General features: G+C 44.8%; 1 protein-coding gene across 1 annotated transcript in view; it reads left to right on the forward strand.

Moving 5' to 3' along the window:
• The window catches only part of AOAH (acyloxyacyl hydrolase), a 111,482-nt gene that overhangs the window by 15,619 nt on the left and 70,458 nt on the right, over positions 1–25,405 (forward strand). Inside the window, 7 exon segments of the mRNA XM_063325499.1 lie at positions 184–279; positions 4,839–4,899; positions 6,003–6,102; positions 14,990–15,049; positions 21,730–21,800; positions 24,047–24,107; positions 24,615–24,685. Coding sequence (XP_063181569.1) covers positions 184–279; positions 4,839–4,899; positions 6,003–6,102; positions 14,990–15,049; positions 21,730–21,800; positions 24,047–24,107; positions 24,615–24,685 — 520 coding nt within the window.

Genomic DNA, 25,405 nt, shown 5'->3' on the forward strand with positions numbered 1-25,405 from the left:
TTACTGGTTTTGAATAAAGACAGAAATTCACAGATTATTTTTTTTCCCCTTGAACACTCGTCTGCCATGGAGCATCTCGAGAAATGAAATGCCCAACGATGCCTGAAATACTTCTGTAGCGCGGGGTGCTTCGTCACACTTCACAGATAACCGTATTCACTCTTTTTGTTTGTTTGTTTGAAGGGTGCGTGCTTGTGGTGTCTGTAATTGAACAGCTTGCACAGTGGCACAACAGTACAGTAAAGGCAGCCGTGGAGAGACTCTGCAACTACATACCTGGTAAGTACCAAATAATACGCCATATGTTATGCTGGTACTGCAGTATTTCTCTGTTAATTAAAAATTCACACGTGGAGCCTGAAAAAGCTTTATCCACTTCTGGTGCAGCATCTCAATTGAACGTAGCTGAGAGATAGCAAGGTGCCATCTGCAGGGAAGGCAGTGGCGCGGCTCACTTGGCATCAGAGCTGGGATTTTGTCCCAAAGTTAGAGTGAATGGGGTTGTATTAAGCCCACACGCGTGTGAGCACCAATGCATGCCGACCCCTTCCCTCTGTTTTTCTTCACTTTGTCTCTTTGTTAGCAGCTTAAGAATCGATTCGCTGTATGCCCAGCCACTCCTCTTTCTTGTTGATATGGGTCTTTATAGCAACTGTGAAGATGAAAATGTTTTCAGCAGGTATAGGAAGCCGCTATTGTAAAAATCTCAAAGAGGAGCTGAAGTTGACAGGTGTAAGATGTGAGCGTTTGGTCTGCACAGAAAAGCTATTGAAATGTAACCAATGATAGAAATTTCAAAAGCGAGAGCTATTCCATATGAATATATGTAGACTCCCCTTTTTCTGCCCCTTATTTTATCTGCCCAAAGGAGCTTAGCTGTCCGAACGCACATCCTTAAATAGAGAACAGTTTGAATGCCAGAATAGCTTTGTGCCTCACAGACCAACCCTATAACTATTCAAGTAACTAGATTTTACATTCATGGTATCTTTTTAATGTTATGAATGTAAAAAGACGGCTTAGGATTCTTCATTAAGAAGTCATTTATATAGGACTTCACGAATTGTGTCTCTGAGAAACCATCTTGCTCTGTAGACCCTAGTTTCACAGAAGATGTGTGTAGAATATTAATTCCCTCCTTTCCAAGAGAGGATTTCCCGATGCAGGATGGGGCAGGGAGGTAATTGCTGGGATTCATTCACCGATAGAATGACGCTTATCTGATTTCTATTCCATAAGTCATATCCTCAGTGTTTTAAATTACAGGCACATAACCATGAAGTTACAATTAGAAGCACTGATCCTGCTATTAAAATACAATTTTCTTCTTTAAAATATGACATGCTAGCTCCATGTTCATGATTCACTCAGTGGACCTTATTCCGCTGACATGTCAAGATATTTCTTTTCAGCTGCCATTCTTTACACACATAAAATCCTATTATCCCTTTAGTTAAATCTGTATAATCCAGTTACCTTCTATGAGATGCACGGATACACCTAATGGAAAGAAACTGACCCTGAACTTGAAAGGAGTGAAAAATCCTATGGATTGTGTGGGAGCTACAGTGTAACTCGATTTATCCTCTCCCAGGAGGTGAATGCTGCAGCCCAGCAGGAACCTACAGCTTCCTCTTGCTGCTTGAAACAATAAAGAATTTTTGGATGCTCAAGTGGAAAAACCTACTAAAGCGGGCCATGCCATTTCACCTGAAGGAACAATTTCATTATTATACACGTGCCTACAATTGATTGCAAGAATAACAGCAACAAATTAACGGCAATGGGGCTTTTCCTAGGGCCAAAAAGGCAATAAGAACTCGTGTGTGTTTTTTTAAGGGCCTCCTATAATTTTAATTACAATCAAGTTGTGGTTGGATCAAGCCTTCAGTGAAGTTATATGATGTCAAGAACAAAAAATGTTTACAGAAAAAGAGAGAAAAAAGAAATCAGTACCCATCACTCCCACTCAATCCCATAGGCTATGTAGAAAACACAAAACACAATCCTTATTTATGTGGAAATATTTGCAATGTGTGTGATTCAAGCGACATGGCCGATAAACCTATGAAAATTAGAACAGTAACACCATGAGTGAAGGAGGCTCTTGAGCAGACAGAAAGGCCAGGTGTGGGGGAATGGGCAGTATTTACGGTGCACGAGATGTTGTTAGCAAGAATGTATGTTTACCTGGATACTGGCTGTCTGCCTGATGAAACAGAGGTGTCTGATACCCAAAGCGTGCTTTCAGACCATCTGCCTCCAGCGCCGCCTCTGAGTCATGCTCTGCTTCTGTGTCGGCCACTGCTGTGCAAACACCTTAGAGCTCAAGTGGAAATGGCAACATGATTAATACCATCTTTCTTGCAAATATTTATCCTCTGGGTTTCAGCCAGAATTTGTGTTTCTAGGACTAGGAAGCTATAGAGGAAAACCTTCTGGACTTCTGTCACATAAGAATAGGGCAGTTTAGGGGATTTCTTTTACCTGAAGCAGGGCAAAAGCAGGTATACTCTCAATTTTCTTTAAATTTTCCAGCATTTAGTTTGGTTTAAGCTCTTCTCTTGCCCCTGAACACTCAAAGTTATTCATCATTTTCTCTCTCTCTCTCACCCTCTTTTCTGACTTACGCGGCTTCTTCCTAATGGAGCTTTCTCTCTGCAATATCGTCTCCTTGTGTGTGTTAGCAGAGCTGGAGCTTTGTGACAGCATGAATGCAGGCTGGCTTGGAGGGCAAGTCCTGCAAACAGTGCCCGTGGCTTGGGTCTGTTTTGCTGGAAGACAGAGCCTGGATGGAATCTGTATCCTCCAAGAGGATTCTATTGCGCTCAACGATAATTTTATGTTATTGCTGTTCTTTATACCACCCATCACTTGTTATGCCATGGAGCAATTACATGTCAAGCTTCCTATATGCATAAGGAAATTGGCGCCTAGAAACCAGCATGACCAGCAGACCCCCAACATCAGGTCCCCAGAGCTGACGACCAGCCAAACCCTCCCCTCCCTGCAGCCACCAGTACAGGTTATGGCAGCCAGCTGGCTCCTACAGGGCCAGAAACGTTATGGAAACCATCTGGTTTGGGAAACTCATAAGGAGACCATCGCCCATGATGCACCAGGGAGGTGTTGGGGAAGCCAGCCACCTTCTCCTGCGGGCTTCTATAGGGAGCCAGGTGACTCGCAGGCAAGACTCATCAGAGGGTGTTTTAATCAGCAATGATACCAAACACAGGGTTATTGATGTCTGCAATGTCTTTCCTTTTAGGAGAACAAGAATAAAATCTAATTCTAGCCAGGAGACCAATTTTTAACTTGCAGATTGCTTCTAAAAAGCCAATAGAGAGGAGTTATGTGGCAAAGGAGGCAAAGAAATGAAGCTAATAACTTGATTGAAATAAAACACCTGGCATGGGACAAGAAAAATCAGCTATCGTAGTTACGGAAGCTGCCTGCAACACCATGCGAGTAGGAGGGTGTTGGAGAAATTATCTTTTTCATTCCCTGCTATGCCTTTCTGGTCCCAGTCCTCCTTTCTTGGGCACAGGTTGCCAGCCAGGGTGTCTTTAGTCCTGGCAGGAGAGCAGCTGCAGGAGCGAGAGCATACCCGTGCCCGCTGATGGAGTCAGTGCTGTGAGGATTTTTACCCTCCCTGGAGCAAAACTACCCACCGTGTATGCAGCAGCCACCCCTGCCCTTTGCATGTCCAGCCTGATGCTGGTTAAAATTGAATATTCAGCCCAGAGTTGGAGGGAAGCGGCCGCTTTGGGAGTTTCTAAGGCTTTTCTTTGGTAAACGTGAGGGCACTCTATGTTTTCTTCCCCAAGGACAGATAGTTATCTGTCTGGGTAATGGAGGTGCAAGAGAAAACGACATCTATCAGGAATTTCAGGAGCTGCAAGTTTGTCATTGCCACACTTGTGTGAACCTGCCTCTTCAGGACTTTTCACAACACCATCCCTGCCGAAACAAGCTCTGAGACCTCCTTTGCAGGATATGTGCAGGGTTAACCAGCTCTCACCTGTTCAGGCCAAGAAACAGGCAACTTTCCTTCGTGGGAACTATCAGACCAGCGCTACCATCAGGCCCCACCTGTATTCAAACCCCCAGTCTCTCCCACAACTGTCTTTGCTCGGTGGTTGTGAAATGGTGTGGGGACCACTTTTTTTTTACACCAGTACCTTAAAGAAATCTCTGATGAGCTGTCTTCCAGAGGACATGGAGGGCATGTTTCACCCCGATTAAAGAAAGCCACCTGAGCCAGCATCCTGAAAAGGCACGTGGCTGTAGATTGTGAAAAGAAGCCAAACAAAAAGTGTCAAATATTTGTTTGAATGCAATTACTCCTGCGCAACTCCTGCTCTACACAAAACAGATTCTCTTAACTCACGCAACCCCCCTCCCCCCGCAGGAGCTCCGAGGCAGCTCTAGCAGTAGCATCAAGTCCTACGTCCCTTTCTGCACTTTTATTTATGTATTCGTTTTCTTCCTTCTTGCAAACCTACTGAGCTGTTTGTTTAAACAGCTTAGAAAAGTGCTGCGGCGTGTATGAGTTCTTTCAACTTTTCCATGATGCCGTACTCAGAACATTTAACAAATGCTAGTTATCCTTTTTAGTCTTTATCACGTGGCTTCCCTAAAGCCAGAGAAGGGCTTTAGGCAAGGTTAAAATTTCGGGTTTTCCCATTCTCTGGTGCTATACTGAGGTGACAGATTCATGCGCCTTCCCCAAAGATAAATCAGTGTTCGTCTTAATGAACCAACTCCTGCTGTATTTTGACTGTTATAAAACCAGTTTCACTGTGCTCAGTTACTTTAAAAAAATGTATGTTTTCTAGAAAAACTGCAAGGTTTCTGTTACGTACTTGCTGAACTTTATGGACCACACATAGCTGAACTGTAAGTATTGCTGTGTCCTCTCAAGTCTTTGCTTATTTTGTTCCTTACATGTATGAATGTGCTGTCGTGTTGAAGTGCAGGAGTTTCATTCTTAAAAATCACATTATTATTAAAGAAGAGATGCCTGAGAGTGATTCTAGTTTGGCGTTTGGCATACCTATTCCTGAGTGAATAAATACAGGCTGCCACTGGTAACCATTTTCATACTCCGTTTGAATCTCAGATCAGGCCCACCTGATGTAATTACTTTTTGAAATTCGGCTCATTTGGCTGAGGGAGGAATTCGAATAACCCATGTGTGCGAGACAGGTTCTACAGAGTCATACTACTGTAATACTTGGCTTCTGTTTTCCCTTCTACCTTTAATCAGGCTTTCTAATTGTCAGCCCGTACATGCTCTCAGCCCTGACCTTAATACACACTCTTGGGGAAGCCTACTAAGTAATGTAAGTGATTAATAAAATAAAATGTAGGTCATTTTGTTCCTCTTTGAAAGTTCTTAGTTTAATTAACTGAGCTTTTGCTAGACTTTCTTCCTCCCTAGGGTTTTTATTTTTATTTTTAAAACTAGCCAAGGGACTGCAAAGTGCTTACAGGACTAAGAAGTGCTATAATCAAACATTTTAATTTAATTCCTGAGTAGCTCAGAGGTGTGTCCCAAAAAAGAAAGAAGCAATCCTAGTACTTGTGCTTGGTGATTAAAGGTTAAGGATCTTTGAAGGATTTCTGGTTATTTTCTTGAGTTAATGATTGAACATTCATATGTGCCAAATTGCATATGCATTAACTTTAACCTTTAAATCTTTGTCAGCCTTATGATTGATTAAAAAACAGAACAGTCATAACGTATTTGATTCAGGTGCTGCATATAAAGCACGGTGCTTTTTCATCATTCTGGGATCCAATTTTAAATGCTGAATAGGATGCCGTGGCAGAAAATCGTTAGGACCCAACACTTTACTAAGCAGTGTTTACGGGCCACAGTAAAGGGAGCTGAGGTTATTGTTTGGCGTTGGGGAGAGTTAGCTTCCCATGAAAATAGCTTCTACTTTCAAGCACACAGAAGAACATAATAGTCTCTGGTTTTGCACCATTTCCTCCAGCATAGACAAGGAAATGAATGCCGATGTGGTCTGCCATTCCTTGAAGCTGTGTAAACAGGATCCAGGACAACCACTTTGTCATCTCTACCCTCCTCCAAAGGTGAGTTGGTTTTCCACTTTTTTCAAAGCTTCAGATTGTGGAAGGTCTTTTAAGCTGGAACAGAACACTACGGAGGCTTCCAGGGCACATGCATTGTCTGGGAAATAAACTTCAAGATTTTGAGAGTGTACACTTTTAGAAAATGTCTGTTTGAATGAAAGGTATATAACACGCGTTAGCTGTGCGGAGCATCAACAACACGGTTGTTGGAGAGTGGGAATTACAGGGCCAAATTCTCTTGTACCAGTCCGGGTCAGAGAAGAAGAGCAGGGAAAATTAAATCTCACTTTCTTCAGACCTTGTTGTTAAGCAACACAATAAGCCCAAAGCAGACGCTCAGCTGAGGTTCATCTATGCCACTGTGTTACCATGGCATGACAAGTTATCCCCACGTTGCCTGATCTACTGTGGCAGCCTGTGTAGGCACCAGTTACATGCTGCAAACGCAGGGCAATTTGACTTTGATTAGTCTGCAGTGCAAGAGGTTTAAGCTAATGCGCATAATCTTTTGCCGCAGGCTGGAAACATATTTAGGTACCACTGCTTTTGTGATGTACAGTTACTTGCTGCGCCAGGGTAACTTGATTGCATGTCCTAGACCTTTGCTACTCAGACACATACATATTTGCATAGGTGTCTAAATAGATACAGTGTGTTTTGGGATTTCTTTGGTTGTGGGTTTGTTTGGGTTTTTATTTCCAGTCATCGTGCAGCCCTGGTCACGCTAAAACCTGTGAGTGATGGTTGGTTGTTTGGCAGTGTTGGAAAGCAAGTGATTCACTTAGGCATCTATTTTTTGGGAATTTTTTTCCTCGCATCTGGGTGGATAAAGATACGTTTGATTTCTAAAGGTTTGCATAAGGTGTTTTACGTAGGGCCTCATCCAACAGCCATTGTTAGTCAGAGCCTTTTTACAGGCTTCGGTGAGCTGTGGTTCATCTCCAAGATGGATTTAGTTCTGACAATATTAAGACCTGGAGAAACACTTGCCTTCCAAGAATGGCAGTAACATTTGTTTTATAGCACGTGTATACCCCATATGACTACTACACTCCATGCTACGCCAACATAGAGATGTATGGGTGTGCAATCAGGCAGGGGTGAAAGAGGATGAGGGCAAGTGGCAGAGAGGGTCCACACTAACTTGACTCAACCAGGATGTTACCCAAACTTCACCAAACAGGTTCCTTTAGAAATTCTGAGTCTGAACTGGTAAAAAAGTTCATTAGTCCTTCCACCTTTCCCCAAGGTACATCAGAGCTACCCTATTGCAAGCTCTCGCTTAATAATTGCCAGGTCTTTACTCACCCCACAGACATTTTTGAGTCTCCAGCACTTTCTGCCCTGGTAATTGCATTCTTTTTTTCCCTCCCCTGCACTTGTAAGAGCAGCAGAGACCCTGTCAGTGACTGTGGGACCTTTCTTTTTTCTTTTTTTTTTCCAAATTAGGAGTTCTGAAGGTAAAGGTGAGAGTACAGCAAAGGCTGTCAGGCTCTCCCAGCCCCCAGCGTAGCAGGTCACCCAGGAGGACAGCAGGAGCTGTAGCAATGGTGGTTGCATGTGCACCGTGCTGCCAGCCCGAGAGTTGGATTTTCTTATGGACTTACTTCCTTGTGTGGGGGAATAAAGAGAAGTAGAAACCACCCTGCACCCTGACTTCTGCTGGTGGCAGAAGTGCAAGGCGCCTCTCGGAGTGAAAGAGGATGCAGGCAGTGAACTGCACTTGGAGAGAGGGATGGACTCTCCGTGGCTGCACAGTGAGCTAGGCTAATGAGTCTGGAGAGAGGGGCCATTTAAACTGAGGTGGGTCCCGTGCAGAAATTAGAAGAACTGTGGTGAAATGCTCGGCCTATCAACTAGAGAGGACAGGCCGTGACACAGGGGGTTGCTGTTAAATCTTTGGTGAGCTCTTCCCATCTCTCAGAGCAGGTGTGGCGCCAAGCTGGTAACTCCTTCCACCTCCAGCAACAGTTCCAATGACTGCATTTTCTGCAAGGCAAACAACCAAAGACGGGGGTTTTTCTTGTTTTGTTTTTTAAACAAAATTTGGACTCTGATTTGCATGGCCTGGAGACTGTCCCTCTCAGTGAGTGGCTGAAGCAAACCATCTCCCTTCCAAGTGGTACTTAAATCCCTTTCTGTCGAGGTGTATTTGTTTCTTACCAGGACTAAAGGAACTCTACGGACAAAATGATTTTTCTACCCCAATTGCGCCCTCCTTTTTAGCTTGCCCTGTGCCCTGAGAGAGCGTGAGGAGGCTGGGGGAGATGGGAGGAGAAGAGCAGCACTTAGAGTTCACGCTCAAGTGGTTGATAAATTGCCCACAGTAACTCTGTGACAAGTCAGTCTGAGTGAAGATGAATTATGGGTGAAAAAAAAATAATATACAGTCAGAGACACAGATGCATAAAATGCAGTTTACCTCACATTTGCTTCTTTGGTTTGTAATTTGATTGATCACTTCAGTTATATGAGCCTGCAAATGTTGGCTCAGTCCCCTGCCAAGTGTTTGAACAAGACTTTAATACTAATGACTGTTTTGTTCAACTCTATTGATTTTCAGGTACCTCGTTTATTCATTTAGACTTTTGGATGCCCATTTTCCCAGAATTAGTATCATATTTGTACTGGCGAAGGGAGTAAAATAAATATAGAGTTACTTGCCCTTATAAGGCAGTACAATGTTCAGGTTTTAATTGCCTTTAAGGTGGCAGATATCAATGTGTAGCTGCTTTTTCAGTCAATAGCTTATTTTGTTCTGTTTCTGTGATGTCGCCCTAGTGAGATTGTGTGTCTCAGGGAAGGAAAAGCCCCTGCTTCAGAGGCCTTGCAAACTATCTACATAATGGAGACACTGCAAGCCGAGTAAATCATATGTGCGTTATATTACATACTTCCCTGGTCTCTGACAAATTAGCCCAAATTAATTTCTTTTGCCAACCTACCTGGAGCCGTTAGCAGTCTGTGATTATTCTAGGGGACTTGGCTCTAATTATTAATAAAAAATATTGCTCCGTTCGCACCGAGTGCAAGGCTGTCAGCGCGGAGCTGGAGGAGGAGAGCATCTAACCTGGGCGAGGGCGGCTCCGTTGCGGGGGCTCCCCAGGGACTTGGGAAAAGTGGGCTGCTCCGCTGGTGGGAAATTTCAGGGGCAGACCTGTGATGTTGTTGGGGAAGCGTGGAAGGGGCACTCGCTGCTCCTGGGGATTGCCGGCACGGCCATGAGAGCAATGGGGTCCTGCGAGCCCCTAATTGCCACCAGTGGCCCTGGGCCAAGGCTGGAAGTGCAGGTAGATGTGCATGCGTAGGCTCTCCCGTTGCTTGTTTCTTGCCCAACAAGAGGTTCTCCTCCATCCTTAGCATGTGGGTATCAATGCTGGGGACTCCTTTAAGTCAGCTAGAAGTGTAGGCTTACCATAGGTAGCTGAAAACTGTGCAGTATCTAGAGCTGCTGTAATATGCCTTGTGGTTTAAGCTACATCAACTGCAGGTACTCCAAGACCAGTTGCAGCACCACTCCAAAACGCTGACAGTGGGTATAGATATCCAAGAGAGCTGGTTTAGGATAACCGGATATTTTTTAGTCAAAAAAGATTTATCAGCTCACATGGTGGAGGGACTTTCTGCACCAGGTCCTGTGATACGGGGCATTCATCTAGCAAGCAAAAAGGGCTGAAATAAAGTGAGGGGGTTTAGGCACTGCCTACCAAACTCCCCTTCTGGCCCTGGGAGCAGACAGACTTGCAAGAGATTATTCTCTGCCTGTCTCTAGCTTGTTTTAAGCCAGCTGGCCTGTTCAGTTAAATGGCAACACTTTAATTGATTTTGTTAGGGCCAGAGTAATGGCTCGACTTCAGCACTGGAGTCCTGCTGCTGGCAATCTTAAATGGTCTGTGTTGGAAGGAGCTTGTACCCTTCTTTCTGCCTTTCAGAGTGCCTCTTCGGCTCCCCATCACTTTTCTGCTCCAGATTATTAGAGACCTTGTTGCTGCAGACTTTAGCTTAATCTCCAATAGTAGGATTTTGCTGGGAGTCATCTTATGTCAGCAAAAATGTACATATTTATGCTGATGTTATTTTATCTTGCCAAAGTAAGCTTCATTGCCACAAATACTCATGCTGGTTCCTGTCCCCTCTGTCAGTTCTTTCACTGACTTTGCAAAAAGCAAAAGCAATGTCCCTCATGGAGATTACTGCTGCCAGCCTGCTCTTTGACAAAGTAGGAGCCGAACAATCCTGGCTGTGAAAAAAACCAACCCTTTGGGGTTTCAGAAAATAAAAATACTCCCACTAGTTCTCTCTTTCCTCTCTCTCTTTCAATGAAAATGTGAACTGCTTCCCGGGGAGGTGAAGTAGAACCAAACTTGGGGGCGGGAGTACTTCTGCAGTACGAGCAGGCTGCCAGCCAAAGGTAGACCTTCTGGATGGGACTCATTTCCTTCTTTTGAGACCACAGACCATAAAGCAAGCATTTGGGAGGCAGGCTAGGTCCTGGGGAGCAAGATGCCCTCCTTTTAGCCTTTCTTTTTGGAAACAGGTAGAATCTACTGAAATGTGAGTTGTTTCTGCTGCAGTCAGAACTGAGCCCTGGAGAAAAAGCCTGTAGATGAGTGATAGCAGAAGACACAGTTTGGGCACTAGTTCTTCCTCTTTCGCTTGTTTCTCACAGTTTTCCCTTCTCCTTGTCATTGGCAGAAAATAAGATGCCAAAAAGGAAAACCCAACCAAACAACCCCAAAAAACCAAACCACACAACCCCAGCTTTCCACCAAATAAACCCAAAGAAAACAGGGTGGCATGGGGTTTGCAGGGTGCTGCGTACAGCTGTGTCTTACCCATGCAGAAGCTGCCCCAGGCAGGGCTCCTGAAAACAAGTGTGGGGCGACCCACGGGCACAGCGGCATTTGGGGGCGGGAGGCTGGCAGAGAAATGTGTGAGGAAGAGAAAGCGCGGCTCGTGGATGCTGACAGTGTTCTGCAGAGGCAAGCTGGAGAAAGTGAAGCAAAATGTTTCAGGCAGAACACACAGGGTCCAAGGCCAATAGAAACAAGTGGCGTAAACCGAGCAGAAGTCGGAGTAATTGCCCTGGGAGGAGAAAGGACCAAGTCAGACCTTGCGTGTTTTAGATCTGGGCTTGCAAGGAAGGTCCCTGTTTTGCGTCCAGAGCACATATAGTTTGGTTTGGCTGTCCAGTGCAATCATAAAGATTCCCTCTACAGCCTCTACAGGACAAAATGTGGGAATTGTAGAACAAATCCCAGTTTTGACAGTGCTGTTTAACACGCTCTGCAGCGTTTTGGTACCTTGGTATGCATACTCCCCATAAAAGGATGATGAAAACATGTTGGAAGGGAAACTGTTGGAGTGTTTTCTAAATATCTGCTCCCCTGGGAAAGAGCTGGCTAACAACGATGATAAATGAGAGACAATTAAAGTTGGTTTGTGCATTTGTTTATGATGAGAAATAGATCAGTTTGCAAAAAATTCGTTACTGGGAACGCATGGGCTCCGTGGAGAGCATTGAAAGGCGGCAGTGAATGAAATCCCAGTGACCTCCCTGACCCCATCCATGGCATATCTTGTGTACTGCCAGCCAGCAGGGCTGCATGGATTCAGGTGGATGGGGCTGGCTGCTGCCCAGGACCTCCACACACCCTCCAGGCACCGGCTGTGAGTTTGTCCATCAGTTGGAGCCTTGGGAGCCCATTCCTCAGTGGGGTTTTCATGCCATGGGAAAGAGAGGAGGCTGCCTGCTAGCTGAGTTGCAGCAAAAGAGGTTGTATGGGCTGTATGGCCTCTGGCAGCAGATTTGACATGTTGGTGTCAACCAGGGATTGAGGTGTCAACCAAGAAACCAAGAGTGTTTTCTCCTGGATGGGTGTTTCAGCTGCCGGTCCTCCACAAGACACCCTGGAGTCCTGGCTGAAGCAACTTCTGCAGCAGGAGGAGATCTCATCCTTAGCATTTCAGAGAGAACATTTGCTACACACAGGGGGCAATTCAACCTTTCGTCCCTTCTTTTCTGCTTTCTGAGAGCGATATTTCTGTAGCTGCCTGAAGTGTGTGCTTCTCATGCTCTGCTGCTGAGAGCGAGAAAGGTTTTACTCCTCTCCTGCCCAGCAGAAAGGGATTGATGAATCTTACCTCCCTGGAAATTTTTCATGCATCGTACTCCATTTTAAGCCATTTCCCTCATCTGAGTCTTGACTTATTTTATAGCAGAAATGACAGCAGCTGGTAACGTACAACGTAACTATGGCAAATGCACGATGCATGTTTGGTTTGGGGGACGGCAGTTGCCCGGGGGAAGAAAACAGGAAACTGTCTTGGCTCCTTCCTAGCATCTCTCATCTATTGTGATGTATCCAGATTTTTATAAGACTACAGACACAGTGAAATAAACATATATTAAACACATATATTAATATGACACATATATTAAAAAATAATAACTTAAAAGCCTGTGTTCCTTGCTGCTTATTCTTATTCCTCCTTATCCCTTTATATTGTTCACCGTACATTTTTGACCCTTGAATATCACAGTTAATTAATTTGTTTTGATCACTGCCTAAATCAATTATAATGACATGCTAAATTTTATCTCCAGTTAAAAAATGTTGGTAATGGTTGCTTTAAATGCAAATATATGCTGCTTTAATATTCCAAGCTGGCATGCCCGCTGTTCAGTAAGGTGCCATCACTTGAGGGATATTTTATTTTTTGCCAAATGCTTTAATACTACGACTTGGGGAAGCATACTCTTTTTCCTCCATGTTGAGTTCCTGTAGCTCCTGCCAGTTAAATATAAACTTGTGCTGAACTTTACCTCGGAGCCCTCAGACCCAGTTGGTGTGAAGCTGGCGGTTACGTCCTCAGGCTGGGCTGCAGGTGAGACTGATGTCAGGTCATCGTCAGACAGAACCATTTGTCCTTGCTAACCATTTTGATCAGAAACAAAGTGCTAATGTGTTTGTGATACACCGGATTTTTCTTTCCATTTGGAACATTTTTTTAAAAAAAATAATATTTCTATATCTTTCTTTTTTTTTTTTTTAAACAATCCTCAAAGCCTACAGAACAAAAGCAGTTATTCCTTCTGAAAGAGGGCAAATGGGCAGTATTTTCAGCCTTCTTCGTGCCGAATGCTGAGGGGATTGACAGGGGCCATCACACAGATACTGCCTCCCAGATATGACTGTTTGCAAAGGAGGCCTCATAAAAGCAGGACACCATACGGGCTTTGTCATCACTGAGATGGAAGGATATTGTCCAAAAGGGAAAATGGAGCAGCGGGTGGGAGCACGCTGGTGTCACCCTGCCAAAACCAAATGCTCTAGCCTGAAGTTTGCACCCAAGTCTGCAAGCTGAGCTCATCTCAGGTGCACTCAGCAACTGGCTGTCTCATGAGCAGGGCACCCATCGCATAAACTTAAACCACCCTCCCAGAACCCTGTGGCTGGCTTTTTTTTTCTTTTTTTTTTTTTCATTGACGTTGTGAGATCTTCTTTTCCTATAGGAAGATGTGTCTGAATTTAGGAAGTGCTGTTCATCAGAGCTGTTAAACAGTTGTTAAACCTTTGGGACTGCCTAAGCGTATCTATCTGGGACATCCCCTCACCTCCACAACTGGGTAGAGTCCTTGTAGCAGGAAAATCAGGGTGGTCCTTCTGTGCTGGGGTATGGGCCACATTTCTTAAGGCCAGGGTCAACACTTAACAGCAGGGTGCAGAAACAGTCCCTGCTTTCTCCCCATGCCTCAGCATTCAGCCAGGCCGGACCCAAGGCTGTGGACCTGTAAAATGTATCGGCTGAGGTTTTTGCAATGGCAGAGCCTAGAGAAAAGCTTGAGAGCAGGACCTCAGCAGCGCTTGGCAGTTCCTGGTCATGGTAAGCAGCCATCGCTGTGTGTTCAACCACAACCCTGCTGCACCACGCATGGCACATCTGTCCTCCCGCTGCCGGCAGCGCTGGTCCCTGGCTGTCACTCACACTCACAGTCGGTGCCCCTTGCACAAAATTTCCTCTCCTCCTTTGAGAAGTATGCGGGTAAAGCTGAAGGCATGTGGGGAATTATTTAGGGTATCACCAGTAGTTGTAACCCATGGCCTTATGATGGCCAACCTGTTCTCCTTTGACAAGGATGCTTTTCCAAGGTCTTTTCTTGCAGTGGTTCTCTTACTCTTCCTTTCTAATTAGGTATAGGCAGCTCATTTGGGAAGAATCCCAAAATGCTTGTTCAGCACAAATTTGCATGAACCCAATAGAAAAAAATCTTCCCGCTCTCTGTGAGAACTTGCCCTCCAGGGCAGGTATTTCCAGAATAAAAAGCTAACCTTTCTAGATCCTAAGTAGATTTGCCTTCCAAACTCTATTCCCTGCTTTGTACTTTCCCACGCGCCAGCTGTTGCCCTGCTGAGGGGAACTTTAGCTGAGAATAACCCTTATCCATGCAAGACCAAATGTTTCCTCTGTACCCTTCCACAGCAAGTCAGACCAGCATCACATGCGTAACCCTCTTTTGACCATGTAATGGATGAGTTTTTCTTTGTCAGGAGTCACTGGAGAAGTCTGTCCTCTGCAGCTCACGCAGTGCAGTCAGGATATGAATCTTAGCTCTTTAACTGATCTGGACTTTTCCTTAGGAAATAAATAATGCCCTGGAGCAAAATAAATGAACTCTTGCAACTGGAGTTTCATAGGTGGTGATCAGATAATTGATTGTTAGTCCAATAAGAAGTAACTGATGAAGAGTTTGTGGACTCATACATCATTTTTGTGCTGTGACTGATATATTAAAAAAGAAAAAGGTAGAAAATAGGAAGAAAAATTGGTAGAATACTGTGAGGCTGATCTGGGTTTTTTTATTGTTTTGTTCTTGCTCTCCTAGGTGGGGTTGAGTACTGCGATAAGGAAAGCAAAAAGGATTATGAAGAATTCCAGGGACCTGGTAAGAAATCAGCGTCATTAGGGTGTTTTACACTGTACCTGCATTTTATCAGGAGCGAGTCCTTGTTTATTTTGCCTAATTGTGAACCCACCTAATCATCATTGAATTGAATGCTAACTCACTCCTACCCAGTATAGGATCTGCTCTATCAGGTGACAATGGCAAGAAGGGGAGTGAGTTAATAGAGGGGAAATATGAAAGTATGGGGAGAGCAGGAAAAACCTCATGAAAAATGCAGACTGCTTGTAGAGTAGGCATAACTGTCTATATCCATCCAAGTAATAAATTTGTGTCTGGAATTCATGCAGCAGCTGAGGATATAATCTGTGAGCTCCATGGTACAGCTCCACGCTGAGACACTTGCTTGTACTAGCCCAACGCACCTTTGAGGCAGCCAGCCTTAAAACAAAATACAAGCACACTTAGATTTTATTTAGGGTTTTTTTTACAGAATCAGGAATTTCCCACTCAGCCTTGCCCCATGCTTTTCATAGAATCATAGAATCATAGAATGTGTTGGGTTGGAAGGGACCTTTAAAGGTCACCTAGTCCAACCCCCCTGCAGTAAGCAGGGACATCTTTAACTAGATCAGGCTGCTCAGAGCCTCATCAAGCCTGGCCTTGAATGTCTCCAGGGATGGGGCCTCCACCACCTCTTTGGGCAACCAGTTCCAGTGTCTCACCACCCTCGTTGTAAAGAACTTCTTCCTAATCCCTAATCTATGATAGAATCATAGAATTGCTGAGGTTGGAAGGGACCTTTAAGATCATCAAGTCCAACCATTAACCTACCCTGACAAAAACCACTTTTAAACTGTGTCCTTAAGTACCACATCTACCCTTTTTTTAAACACCTCCGGGGATGGTGAATCCACCACCTCCTTGGGCAGCCTATTCCAATGTTTAATAACCCTTTCAGTGAAAAACTGTTTCCTAATATCAAATCTAAACCTCCCCTGACATAACTTGAACCCATTTCCTCTTGTCCTATCACTTGTCACCAGGGAGAAGAGGTCAGCCCCCATCTCTCTACAACCTCCTTTCAGGTAGTTGTAGAGGGTGATAAGGTCTCCCCTCAGCCTCCTCTTCTCCAGGCTAAACAACCCCAGCTCCCTCAGTCGTTCTTCATAAGGTTTGTCCTCCAGACCCCTCACCAGCTTTGTAGCCCTTCTCTGGACACGCTCCAACACCTCAATGTCCTTCTTGTAGTGAGGGGCCCAAAACTGAACGCAGTACTCGAGGTGGGGCCTCACCAGTGCCGAGTACAGGGGGATGATCACTTCCCTAGTCCGGCTCACCACACTATTCCTGATACAGGCTAGGATGCTGTTGGCCTTCTTGGCCACCTGGGCACACTGCTGGCTCATATTCAGATGGCTGTTCCTAATGTCTAATCTAAACCTACCCTGCTCTAGTTTAAAACCATTGCCCCTCGTCCTATTGCTACATGCCTTTTCCATCGAGAGAAGCTTCTGTCCTTCCTTCCAACTTCTCGCAGTGTTTATTATTGCTCCTCCTTGTTTCATGCTTCTCCCTTGTCCCTTGTCATCCCTGCCTTGCCCTTGTAGCCATATGTAAGTGGGAGCCACTTGAACTGAGCCACTGCCTCAGAGCACAGTGACTGCACTTTGCGGTTGTCTGAAACTCAAGCAATGGCCTGAATGCAAATTCTGCATATTTTTCCTTCATTTTTGAGAGGCTGCTTTGGCCTCTAAACTTGAAAACTGGGATTTGAAATCTTTCCACCTCCACCAGTTTTCAGATTTATAGAGGATCTCTAAAGGGTAGCAGAGAGGGGAAGGGCAGCTTTTATTCTGCAGGGCTCACTTATATGAGTCAGCTCAGCCATAGAGTTTGCTCCAGTTGTCTTCAGGCACTTATGTAGAGGAAATGTTTTTGCTTTTTGTGAAGAAATTATTCATATTGCTTCTTCCTGAATCCTCACTGTGATGCTACTCACAAAAGTTAAAATTGAGGTGCCTAATTAGCCTTTGGGCAATCGCCAAATTGCCAAGCCCGGGAAATAAACAATGCGCTGGAGAGCCGGGTCTCAGCTCCCGCAGAAAAGCAACCAGCAGGATCTTATTCATTTTCCTTCCTATTCAGGGCTGTGCTACTGATGGCCTGAGATTTCCGCTCAAATTACACAAAATTTCTAATCCTCTTTCCCGGGGTGCAAGTCCCCACATTAACACCTGCAGCGAGATGCTCTGAGTCAAGGAGGTCCTCTCTGTTAGCCCGAGCCCGGGCACAGGTGCAGGGATGAAGAGACGCTGGTGCTGCCTCCCAGGACACAGGGCTCCTTCGCTCCCTTGAGTGTGCTTCTACCCGTGGCACATCGGGCTGTGTCCCTTGCGTGGCTACCCTGTCTGGACCCCGTGGACCAAGCATGCCACATCCTTTCGGGCTCTTCTGAGTAGAGTGGCATTGTTGGCATCAGTCTTTGGGTGCAATGGGGTCTCCTTCCAGCTTGCCTCTACTTTCCCCTATCCTCAAAGCTGCTTGATGCCCTGATGCCCCTCTATCTCCCTTGCTCTCATCATGACACCCTTGGCCTCTTCCTGCTCCTACTTACCTATTAAGGAGCAGGAGGGATGAGCAGACTCAGCTAGAAGCAGCAAGGCCTTGGTTATAGATGGGTTTCTCCAGTCGATGCATTTCTAAACCCACAATACAAAGTCATTTAAAATTAAAACAAGTATCATGTGGTTGATTGGGCCTCTCCTGCAGTTATTGCTAGCATGTTCCCTGTAATGACCCTTGTTGAAACTTATTTTAAAGCTAGAAAATTAAAAATAACAACATTTCTAGAAGTATTATGGTCTCTTGCAACTTCCCCTTCAGTTGGGTTGTGGTTAATTTCATTTCAAATCCAGAAAAACAATGTAGTAAGAAACACAAAGAAAGATCTCCAGGAATGAGCACAGCATGTATCACGCCGCCATAAGCCCCATATCCCAGAGTGGCAGCGTGTGATGAAATGGTAAGAAAATCAGCTGCACAAACTGAACGCTGCCAAATCATGGTCTGTTCACCTGACCAGGCACATACACAAGCAAGGGCCAAAGCAGCTGAGGTGCTCTCACTGCCTGGGGAGAGGGTTGCATGTCTGAATATGTTGGTGAGGATCCTGAAAGGCCTTGTCTTTGGTGAGACATCTCTGCCTCCACACTGGTGGAGAGAGAAAAACATTCACCTGGTCTCTTTTATGCTCCAGCTCATGCTGGACAGAAATGGCAAATTATATCTGCTCATTCTTCTCCTATCTGCTATTTCGGTTGCTTTTGCCCCATTGCATGTTTGCAGAAAGCCTTCTCAAGAGGTTCTTTCAAGTTAGCTGTCCCCCTCTTTGCTTGGCAGCTGTGTGTGACTGTGCATAAAAAAGAGACACAATTTGGCTGTCGGTAATGAGAATGGGAGATCTGTCTGGCTTCCAGGGGGGTTGGATTTACTGGGCATTTCTTAGTATCATTGTGGATTTGGGAAAAAGAAAAGGTATTTTCCAGATGTAGAGATGCAGTGAAAGCGGCTACAACCCAAAAGAAAACTAATAAATGTCTCCATTCATTAAAACTAGTGAGCCATCTGCAAGTGACTGGCTTAAACCAAACACCAACAAACATTAGAGACTCATTATTATTCTTTTTCGTAAAGCCAATTAAAATAATTACGGAAATGTCATTAGAGAATGTTAACAGGCAATGAATAAAATATTGGTGTTATCAATCACTGTGAGCACCTCTAGAGCTAACTCTTCTTATGGGTGGAGAAGATACTAAGAGGCATCTTTGAGCAATAGCAGTGAAAGAATGACAAATAGAGTCATGGCTGTAGCATTTAACGAGAGCAAGCACCACGCGTACAATCCTGTCGTGACTACATAGTGCCTGCAACTCACAGCCCGGCAGCAGGAGAAGTGGGAAGCCACAGAGGGAGCCAAAAGGGAATTGCAAGGCAGAGGCGGGGGTATGAACCAGTCTCCTGCCCACCCACTCATGTTACTCAAAGGCAAGTAACCCGTCTCTTCCCAAAACCACATACTGCAGTCATAGCCCGGCTCTGCTGGGAAGGGCTCTGTGGTGCCTGCTCACCTGTGCTTTTTTAACCCTGTGATCCTTGCTTACTTTTAAGAGTAGCCCAAGACACCCTCAAAGAGCAGATGAGCTTCTCTCCTGCACATCCACAAGCATCCCCTGAAGCATTATGTCTGGACATCATTGTCCCACATGCTGTGGGGACACGGAGGCTGGGGAGCCAGAGGCTGGTGTGCTCCGGGTCTCTGCTGCAGCTGGTCCTCAAAGCCCAACTCGACATGACCTGTACCACTTCCAGGGCACCATCACGCCAACGATTTCCACGAAAGTCAGGCAGTCTCTGGGGTTGCAGGATAGTCTTCCTTTGAAACTAATGGGGACCCAGTCGGCAACAATTTTCAAATTACTGGCTGAGAAAATGGCAGGAAAGATTTTATTCTACTTACAGCAAAGGCTGTAAGTAGACTTTAAATGCAGCCTGTGAGCAGAATGAAAGGTTTTATTTATTTTTTTTTTATTTATTGCAAGCCCTGTAGTTTGACTTTCTGGCACAGTTTTGGCTCCAGATGCCTTAACTTCAAAGGCTTTGCATGCTGTGACTTAGGCTGAAGAGAAAAGCTGACAGCTCCAATGGAGACGCTGCAAATCTTAGCCTGATGGAAAGCTTTAAGAGCCTTTCGTGCTTTTGTAGGCAGCGCTGGGATTAGTCCTACATGGAGGAGGTAGGGGTAGTAGTTTCTTTCCTCTTTCCAGGAAGGCATACGTAGGTTTGCAAAGCTCTTTAAGAAAAGCTGGCAGAGGTGCAGAGGGATGGGGAAGAGGACAGGGCGGCTGGAGCCGCAGTAGTGGGACCATTTTGGTCTTTCAGCTCAAGGAAAGGCCCCACTCCCTGGCTGCTTTTGGCCATTTCTATCCACTACTGTGGTTGTATTCTGGTTTCTCCTTTGACTCCACCGACACCCCTTCCACCTCATGGCCCACTCCAAGCCAGTGTGACTCCAGCCTTGTCATTTTAGTGAGTTGGACAGAGCTGAACGGAGTTAATTGGGGTTTTTTGCAGATTTTTGTCTCCCCGACTTTCCTCCTTTTTTTCGCCTTTGATTTCCCTACTGCATCCTTCAGAAAGTGCACTGTTACAGCTCCACCTCCACTGCAGGTCTCCCCCCACAAGGCACCACTCTTTTTCACCTTCACCTTGCTGCTTGGTCACTTCAGTCACCAGTGCAAATGTCGGCTACCATCTTTGTAGTTGGGGCTCTGTCCCTTCTTCACCACACCAGCCCTCCTCTCCATATTGAGATCTGTGGCTGACCTCCTGCTCTGGGCAGTGAGAGACCCTCATCTCCATCACCCCTTGTTACCTGTCCAAGCAAGAACCTTCCTGCCTTCCCTGGAGCTGCAGGGCAATGCCCTGTGCACTGCGGCACCTCTGCCTCACTGCCCTGCAGTGCTGCCTCGAAGTTCTCCTTTGCCACCCAGAGCTTTACACGCTGGGGTTACTGCCCCTCACGGTGATTAATAGCCTTTCATTGTTCTCTCCTGAGCTGTATCCAACCTTTGTCTTCTATTTTATGCTAGATTTGGGCTGTAATCTCATTAGGGCAAGGACCATCTTTTTTTTTACTTGGTGTATATAAAGTCTATAACACAAGGGAGTTCGTCCAAGGACAGAGCTCTGAAGTGCTATGGCCATATAAATAATTACCCTTCTTTGCATAAAGTTATGAGTATGCCCATCTGCTCATCTGCTCCATATTTACATGCTGAATGCAGCCTTAGTGAATACAGTTAATTAGAGTGTGTGCCGACTAGCCCTTTGTATTTATAGACCACTTGAATGCCCTCGGTGTTTAAAGACCACCTGAACTTACAGTGAAGCCACACGAGCAGCATGTTTGTGGGACTGATTGCCGATGCAGCGCAATGTTTCTGTAGGTTGAGCATTCACTAGGAAGGTCTGTTTCAGCTTCTGAAGCCTCCTAACTACCTGGAACCTGAACCGGATTGGCCCATGGCTATGGTCTTCTAATGTTGAGAGAGTTTATTCTGCAGCAGCTGTCTTTTACAGCTTGCAGGTCTGGCCGAGATAAAATCTAGTGATGAGATTTCCAGGTAAAAATCTCATTAAAAAATCAAGGGCATTCTATGCACATCCTGGATCCTCCCATTTCTCCTTTCTTTGCGGGTATTCCTGACCTTTGGCTTATCCATCCCTCCCTGAGTGTGTAGAAACCAGCGTCCTGGCCCACAATGTGTTGCTTTCACTAGTTTCGCACTGAGTGTCAGATATCATTGTGTTTATTGAATATAAGAACAGTAATTTTTACAAAGACTGAAAAAAATAACTTGGGTACATGAGAGGACATAGTTTCATAGGAGCTTCTTCCTTCCTTTTTAATTTTACAGCTCTTTGAAAGCAAGAGTAGTTGATTTGTAAAATGTTCAGTCAAAATCCTTAAGTTGACTGCTGTGTCAGGTCTAAATCCTCTGGCATGCGGCATCCTTAATGGAGTCATTGGAGTTTTCAGATTTTTTTAGGCAGAAAACACATTATTTAGGTTTGGACTTTACTGACAGTGAACATCCCCAGCCACACTGACTCTATGAACTAATGCATCCATCTTCTTTTATTTTCTTCCCCTCCAGAAGATCTTCACGGGGTTCTCAAGTGTATGTGCGTTTCCTCTTCTGGCTAACCTGTGTGAGAAGATTAAATAGTATGTATGAAGTTTTCAGTCCTTAACCAGAAACAGAATATAGTACATTTGTTTCTTTCAAAAATCATCCTCAGTTAACAAAGCTTCCTATGCTTTACTTCTGTTGGCTTCCTTCATAAAACCACTGTCCAGGTTGCACAGGGTTCAGGTAAGTAAGATGCCTCAGAGGGATCCCTGTGCTCTTTCAATACTTAAAATAGTTGCATAATTTTAGTGGGTCACAGACGTCAAATATATGACACACACAAAAATATGACACCTCCAAGAGGGAGACAAGTTTCTCCTGACATTTCCTGAACCCAAGAGACTTCTCCATCTCATTTGTTCACCCAGTTGTGCCCAGGGCTCCGTGCAGGAAGGCCACCAGCACCTCACTCTGTGAGGAACATGAATTGAGTGGCAGTTGCAAAGCGTAGAGGAATCTCAAGGTATTTAAGAAAGCTGGGAGAATGGCAGACAGGAAAAATACCTTATGGCAGTACTGGCTTTGAGTCAGTTTCTGACAAAGACTGGGACACCAGCTGGGTTATTACTCCTAAATTATATTTGTCAATGTCCTCCAATGAGTTGGAAGAGGGGTCAAGTAAATCTAAGAATAAATCAGTATATCAGCAGTATATTTTGACTGATTTGACTGCCAAAACTAACTTGTTCTCCTATTTCTGCTCACTTCATTGAAACTGCAAATTTCAGTTTATTGGGAATGGGTTGATTAGCATGAAACATCTCATAAGTACCTTTGATATGTAAGTCAGGACGAATAATCTAAGTTTGAGCCCCATGAGGTCAGACAGTGGAAGCAGGAATCAAATTGTATATCACATGTTGGATCGAATGTGTTCAACTCTTCTGATCTCTCTCTCTCAAGCACTTTCACTTTCACTCTCTTTGGTTTTTTCTTTCTTCTTTTTGTAGCTACAAAAACCATGTTTGGCAGTTGGACTTTTTAAGCTACTCTGGATCTCTGCCAGTTCCTTGCAACTGAACCTTACTGCAGAGCAGACGTAGCCCAAAGCAGCATGTGGAAATTATTGATTACAGACAGAATAAGGGTTACAAGCCCCACCAGGAGTGCACATCACCTGTCTCTTCTGTATTTTTTCTTATCCTGATGCTCCTGCAGTCTGAGGAATCCACCCTCATTGCACTTCTTTGCTCTCCGAGCTAGGTTCAACATCTCTTATGAGTTCTAGAGTTTCAACTCAGAAGGCAAACTTTCCAAGGAAAGGCTGGTTAGTGTATCATTCAGAGAGTGCTGCCTGCTGGGCCAAATACGAAAGGCTGCTTAATGTAGGTGAGCTAAGCTGTGTCCCATAGCCAAAGAGAGATGCCACTCTTGGGCAGCACCACGTGAAAGCTAGCATGTGTCCAAGCTAAAAAGTAAGGGGCACAGAGCTGACACCACCATTTTAAGACCTTCTTCAGGTACTGCTAAAACCTATAGGGTTGCTGGAAACAAAAGTCACAATGGAAAAAAAAAAAGATGTAATTTTCAAAGGTTAATGTAATTAAGCACTTTAGGGGATCGTTGAGGGCTCGAATCAAGGTAAAATACTTTTCTCAAACATGTTTGAGCATGGCCAGAAGTTTGTGGGACTAGAAGCAGAAATTGCAAGATGAGACTCTGATCCTCAGTTAAAGCTTAATGACACCTGTGAATTCAGCGTATATGATCCTTCTTCAAAATAAATCCACTTTTGCCCTATAAAACAAGCATTTTGTGTGTGTGTGTGTAGCTGTAACCTGGTATGCAAACTGCAAGCCTTCCAGACTGGACACAACAGGAGAGAGACGATGTAAAGACTTGAGGGATATGAGAAAGGGTATTTTGACAAAGAGTAAGGTTAGTCTCCATCAGCATGAGGCCCCATTCTGCAGCTCTTTCCCAGGCAGAAGGACTTCTGCCAGGCTGAGTGTAGTATTTATTTCCAAAAATGATGGCTACTTCCTCCACAGATTTGATGTCCTAGTTTGTTTCAGAGACTGAAGGTTCAACATTGCAGCCATAAGCGAGTTCATCAGCCTCATCTCCAGAGCTCAGTCAACGGATATTGAAAGAAATCGGAATTTGCTCCTTTGGACAGAATCACTTTGCTGAAGTACAAGCACGGAGCTAAAACTGCATGTGTAGCTGCAAACGACATGCCAGCTATTCTTCTGCACACTTTACCATGTTTTTTTTCTCCTTTATGAATAGGTTCCCTTCCATATGTTAACACTGCGTTTGTTGTTTTTGTTTTTTACAGTGTCATAAGAAATAAACTGCCTTTTGAAGATTTTGATGGAGATAAATTTAGTACTTTCCCGGTAAGCAAAGCTTTTCCTTTGATACAGTAATCCCTTGATAATGAGAAAGTCTAAGAGATTCCTCCTACTTTCTGCAAAGCCTTTTTCATTCATGTGAAACCAGGTATAGGAGTGAAGTGAATAGAGGATTTTTTTGTCATAAAAGGTGGCTTTTTTTCTGGATGAAAAAACAATCATTCATTTATGCCACCTGAGGAGATGCACACATAAAGCTGTGCTCCCTGAAGAAGCAAATTGCTCTGCTGCCGAGTGGTCTGTTTACTGAATTAATAAGAGGTGAAGTAAAGTCATATAAAAAAAATAAATTAAATTGCCAGCTTGTCTTATTTCTGCACCAAAGTGTGCAAGGTGTCATTTATTAAAGCTTAGCAAAGGGACTCTGGAATACAACCCATTTACTGGGTTTTATTCTTACACCTTGACTTAGATTCTCATTTTAGATATTTTAAATTAAAAGTGCAAGAGCAACAATGAACATCCTCTCTGTGTGCTTCTCCTGGCTTTCAGACATTGAGGGGCTATCACTGGCGAGGCAGAGACTGCGACGACAAAAACACCACCATGTACCCTGGCAGACGGTAAAGCTTTTCATTCGTTTAAAGGCTTTCTGATGATTGTGTCTTCTTGAAGAACGAGCTCCGTATTTGGTTTTGGCCATCCTCTAAGAGAGCACGTCACTGCTCGTTGCTTGATTTCACCGTGATGGAGATGAGAGGGGATGATTGAGACCAGGGATGGGGCACGTTAGCGGCAGAGGTGGTTCAGAGGTTTCCCTCCTTTCTCTGAAGTGTCTGCAGCCAAAATTGTCCAGACAGAGCAAAGGTGGGAGCGAAACCAAGCCATTGGGGCTTACACTTGAGCTAATGCGGGCTGGGCCTGCTTTAGGGAGCAGCAGGGAGGGAGGGCAAACGTGGCTGGCTTCTGAGCTGCAGCATCCAATCCTCATGTTATGTTGGCAGAAACATAGAGCTAAATACGTGTCCTTCTAAGCGGATATCGTCTAGGCGAATACCTCCCAGCTGCCTGAGCATGGGCTCCCACGCGCACCTGAAATGGAGAGCACAGCCACCTAACAGCGTGGCCTTGAACAAGGTCCCTACTCTTGCTATGTTACCCTGGGCTCAATACTCTTTCAAAAGTAAAGCTCTCCTGTAGCATGGGTTTGTTAAGAAGTTACTGGCCAGGACTGTTTTTATAGCCTAGGAGTTAAAGGGCTTTTGACTAGATAAGGTGAGTTTTAGGATGTGGGCTTGGGAGAATAATGTGCCACCAGCCTGGGAGGGACACCTGCATTGGCA

Source organism: Chroicocephalus ridibundus, chromosome 2 (assembly GCF_963924245.1).
Source record: "Chroicocephalus ridibundus chromosome 2, bChrRid1.1, whole genome shotgun sequence".
Lineage (NCBI taxonomy): Eukaryota > Metazoa > Chordata > Aves > Charadriiformes > Laridae > Chroicocephalus > Chroicocephalus ridibundus.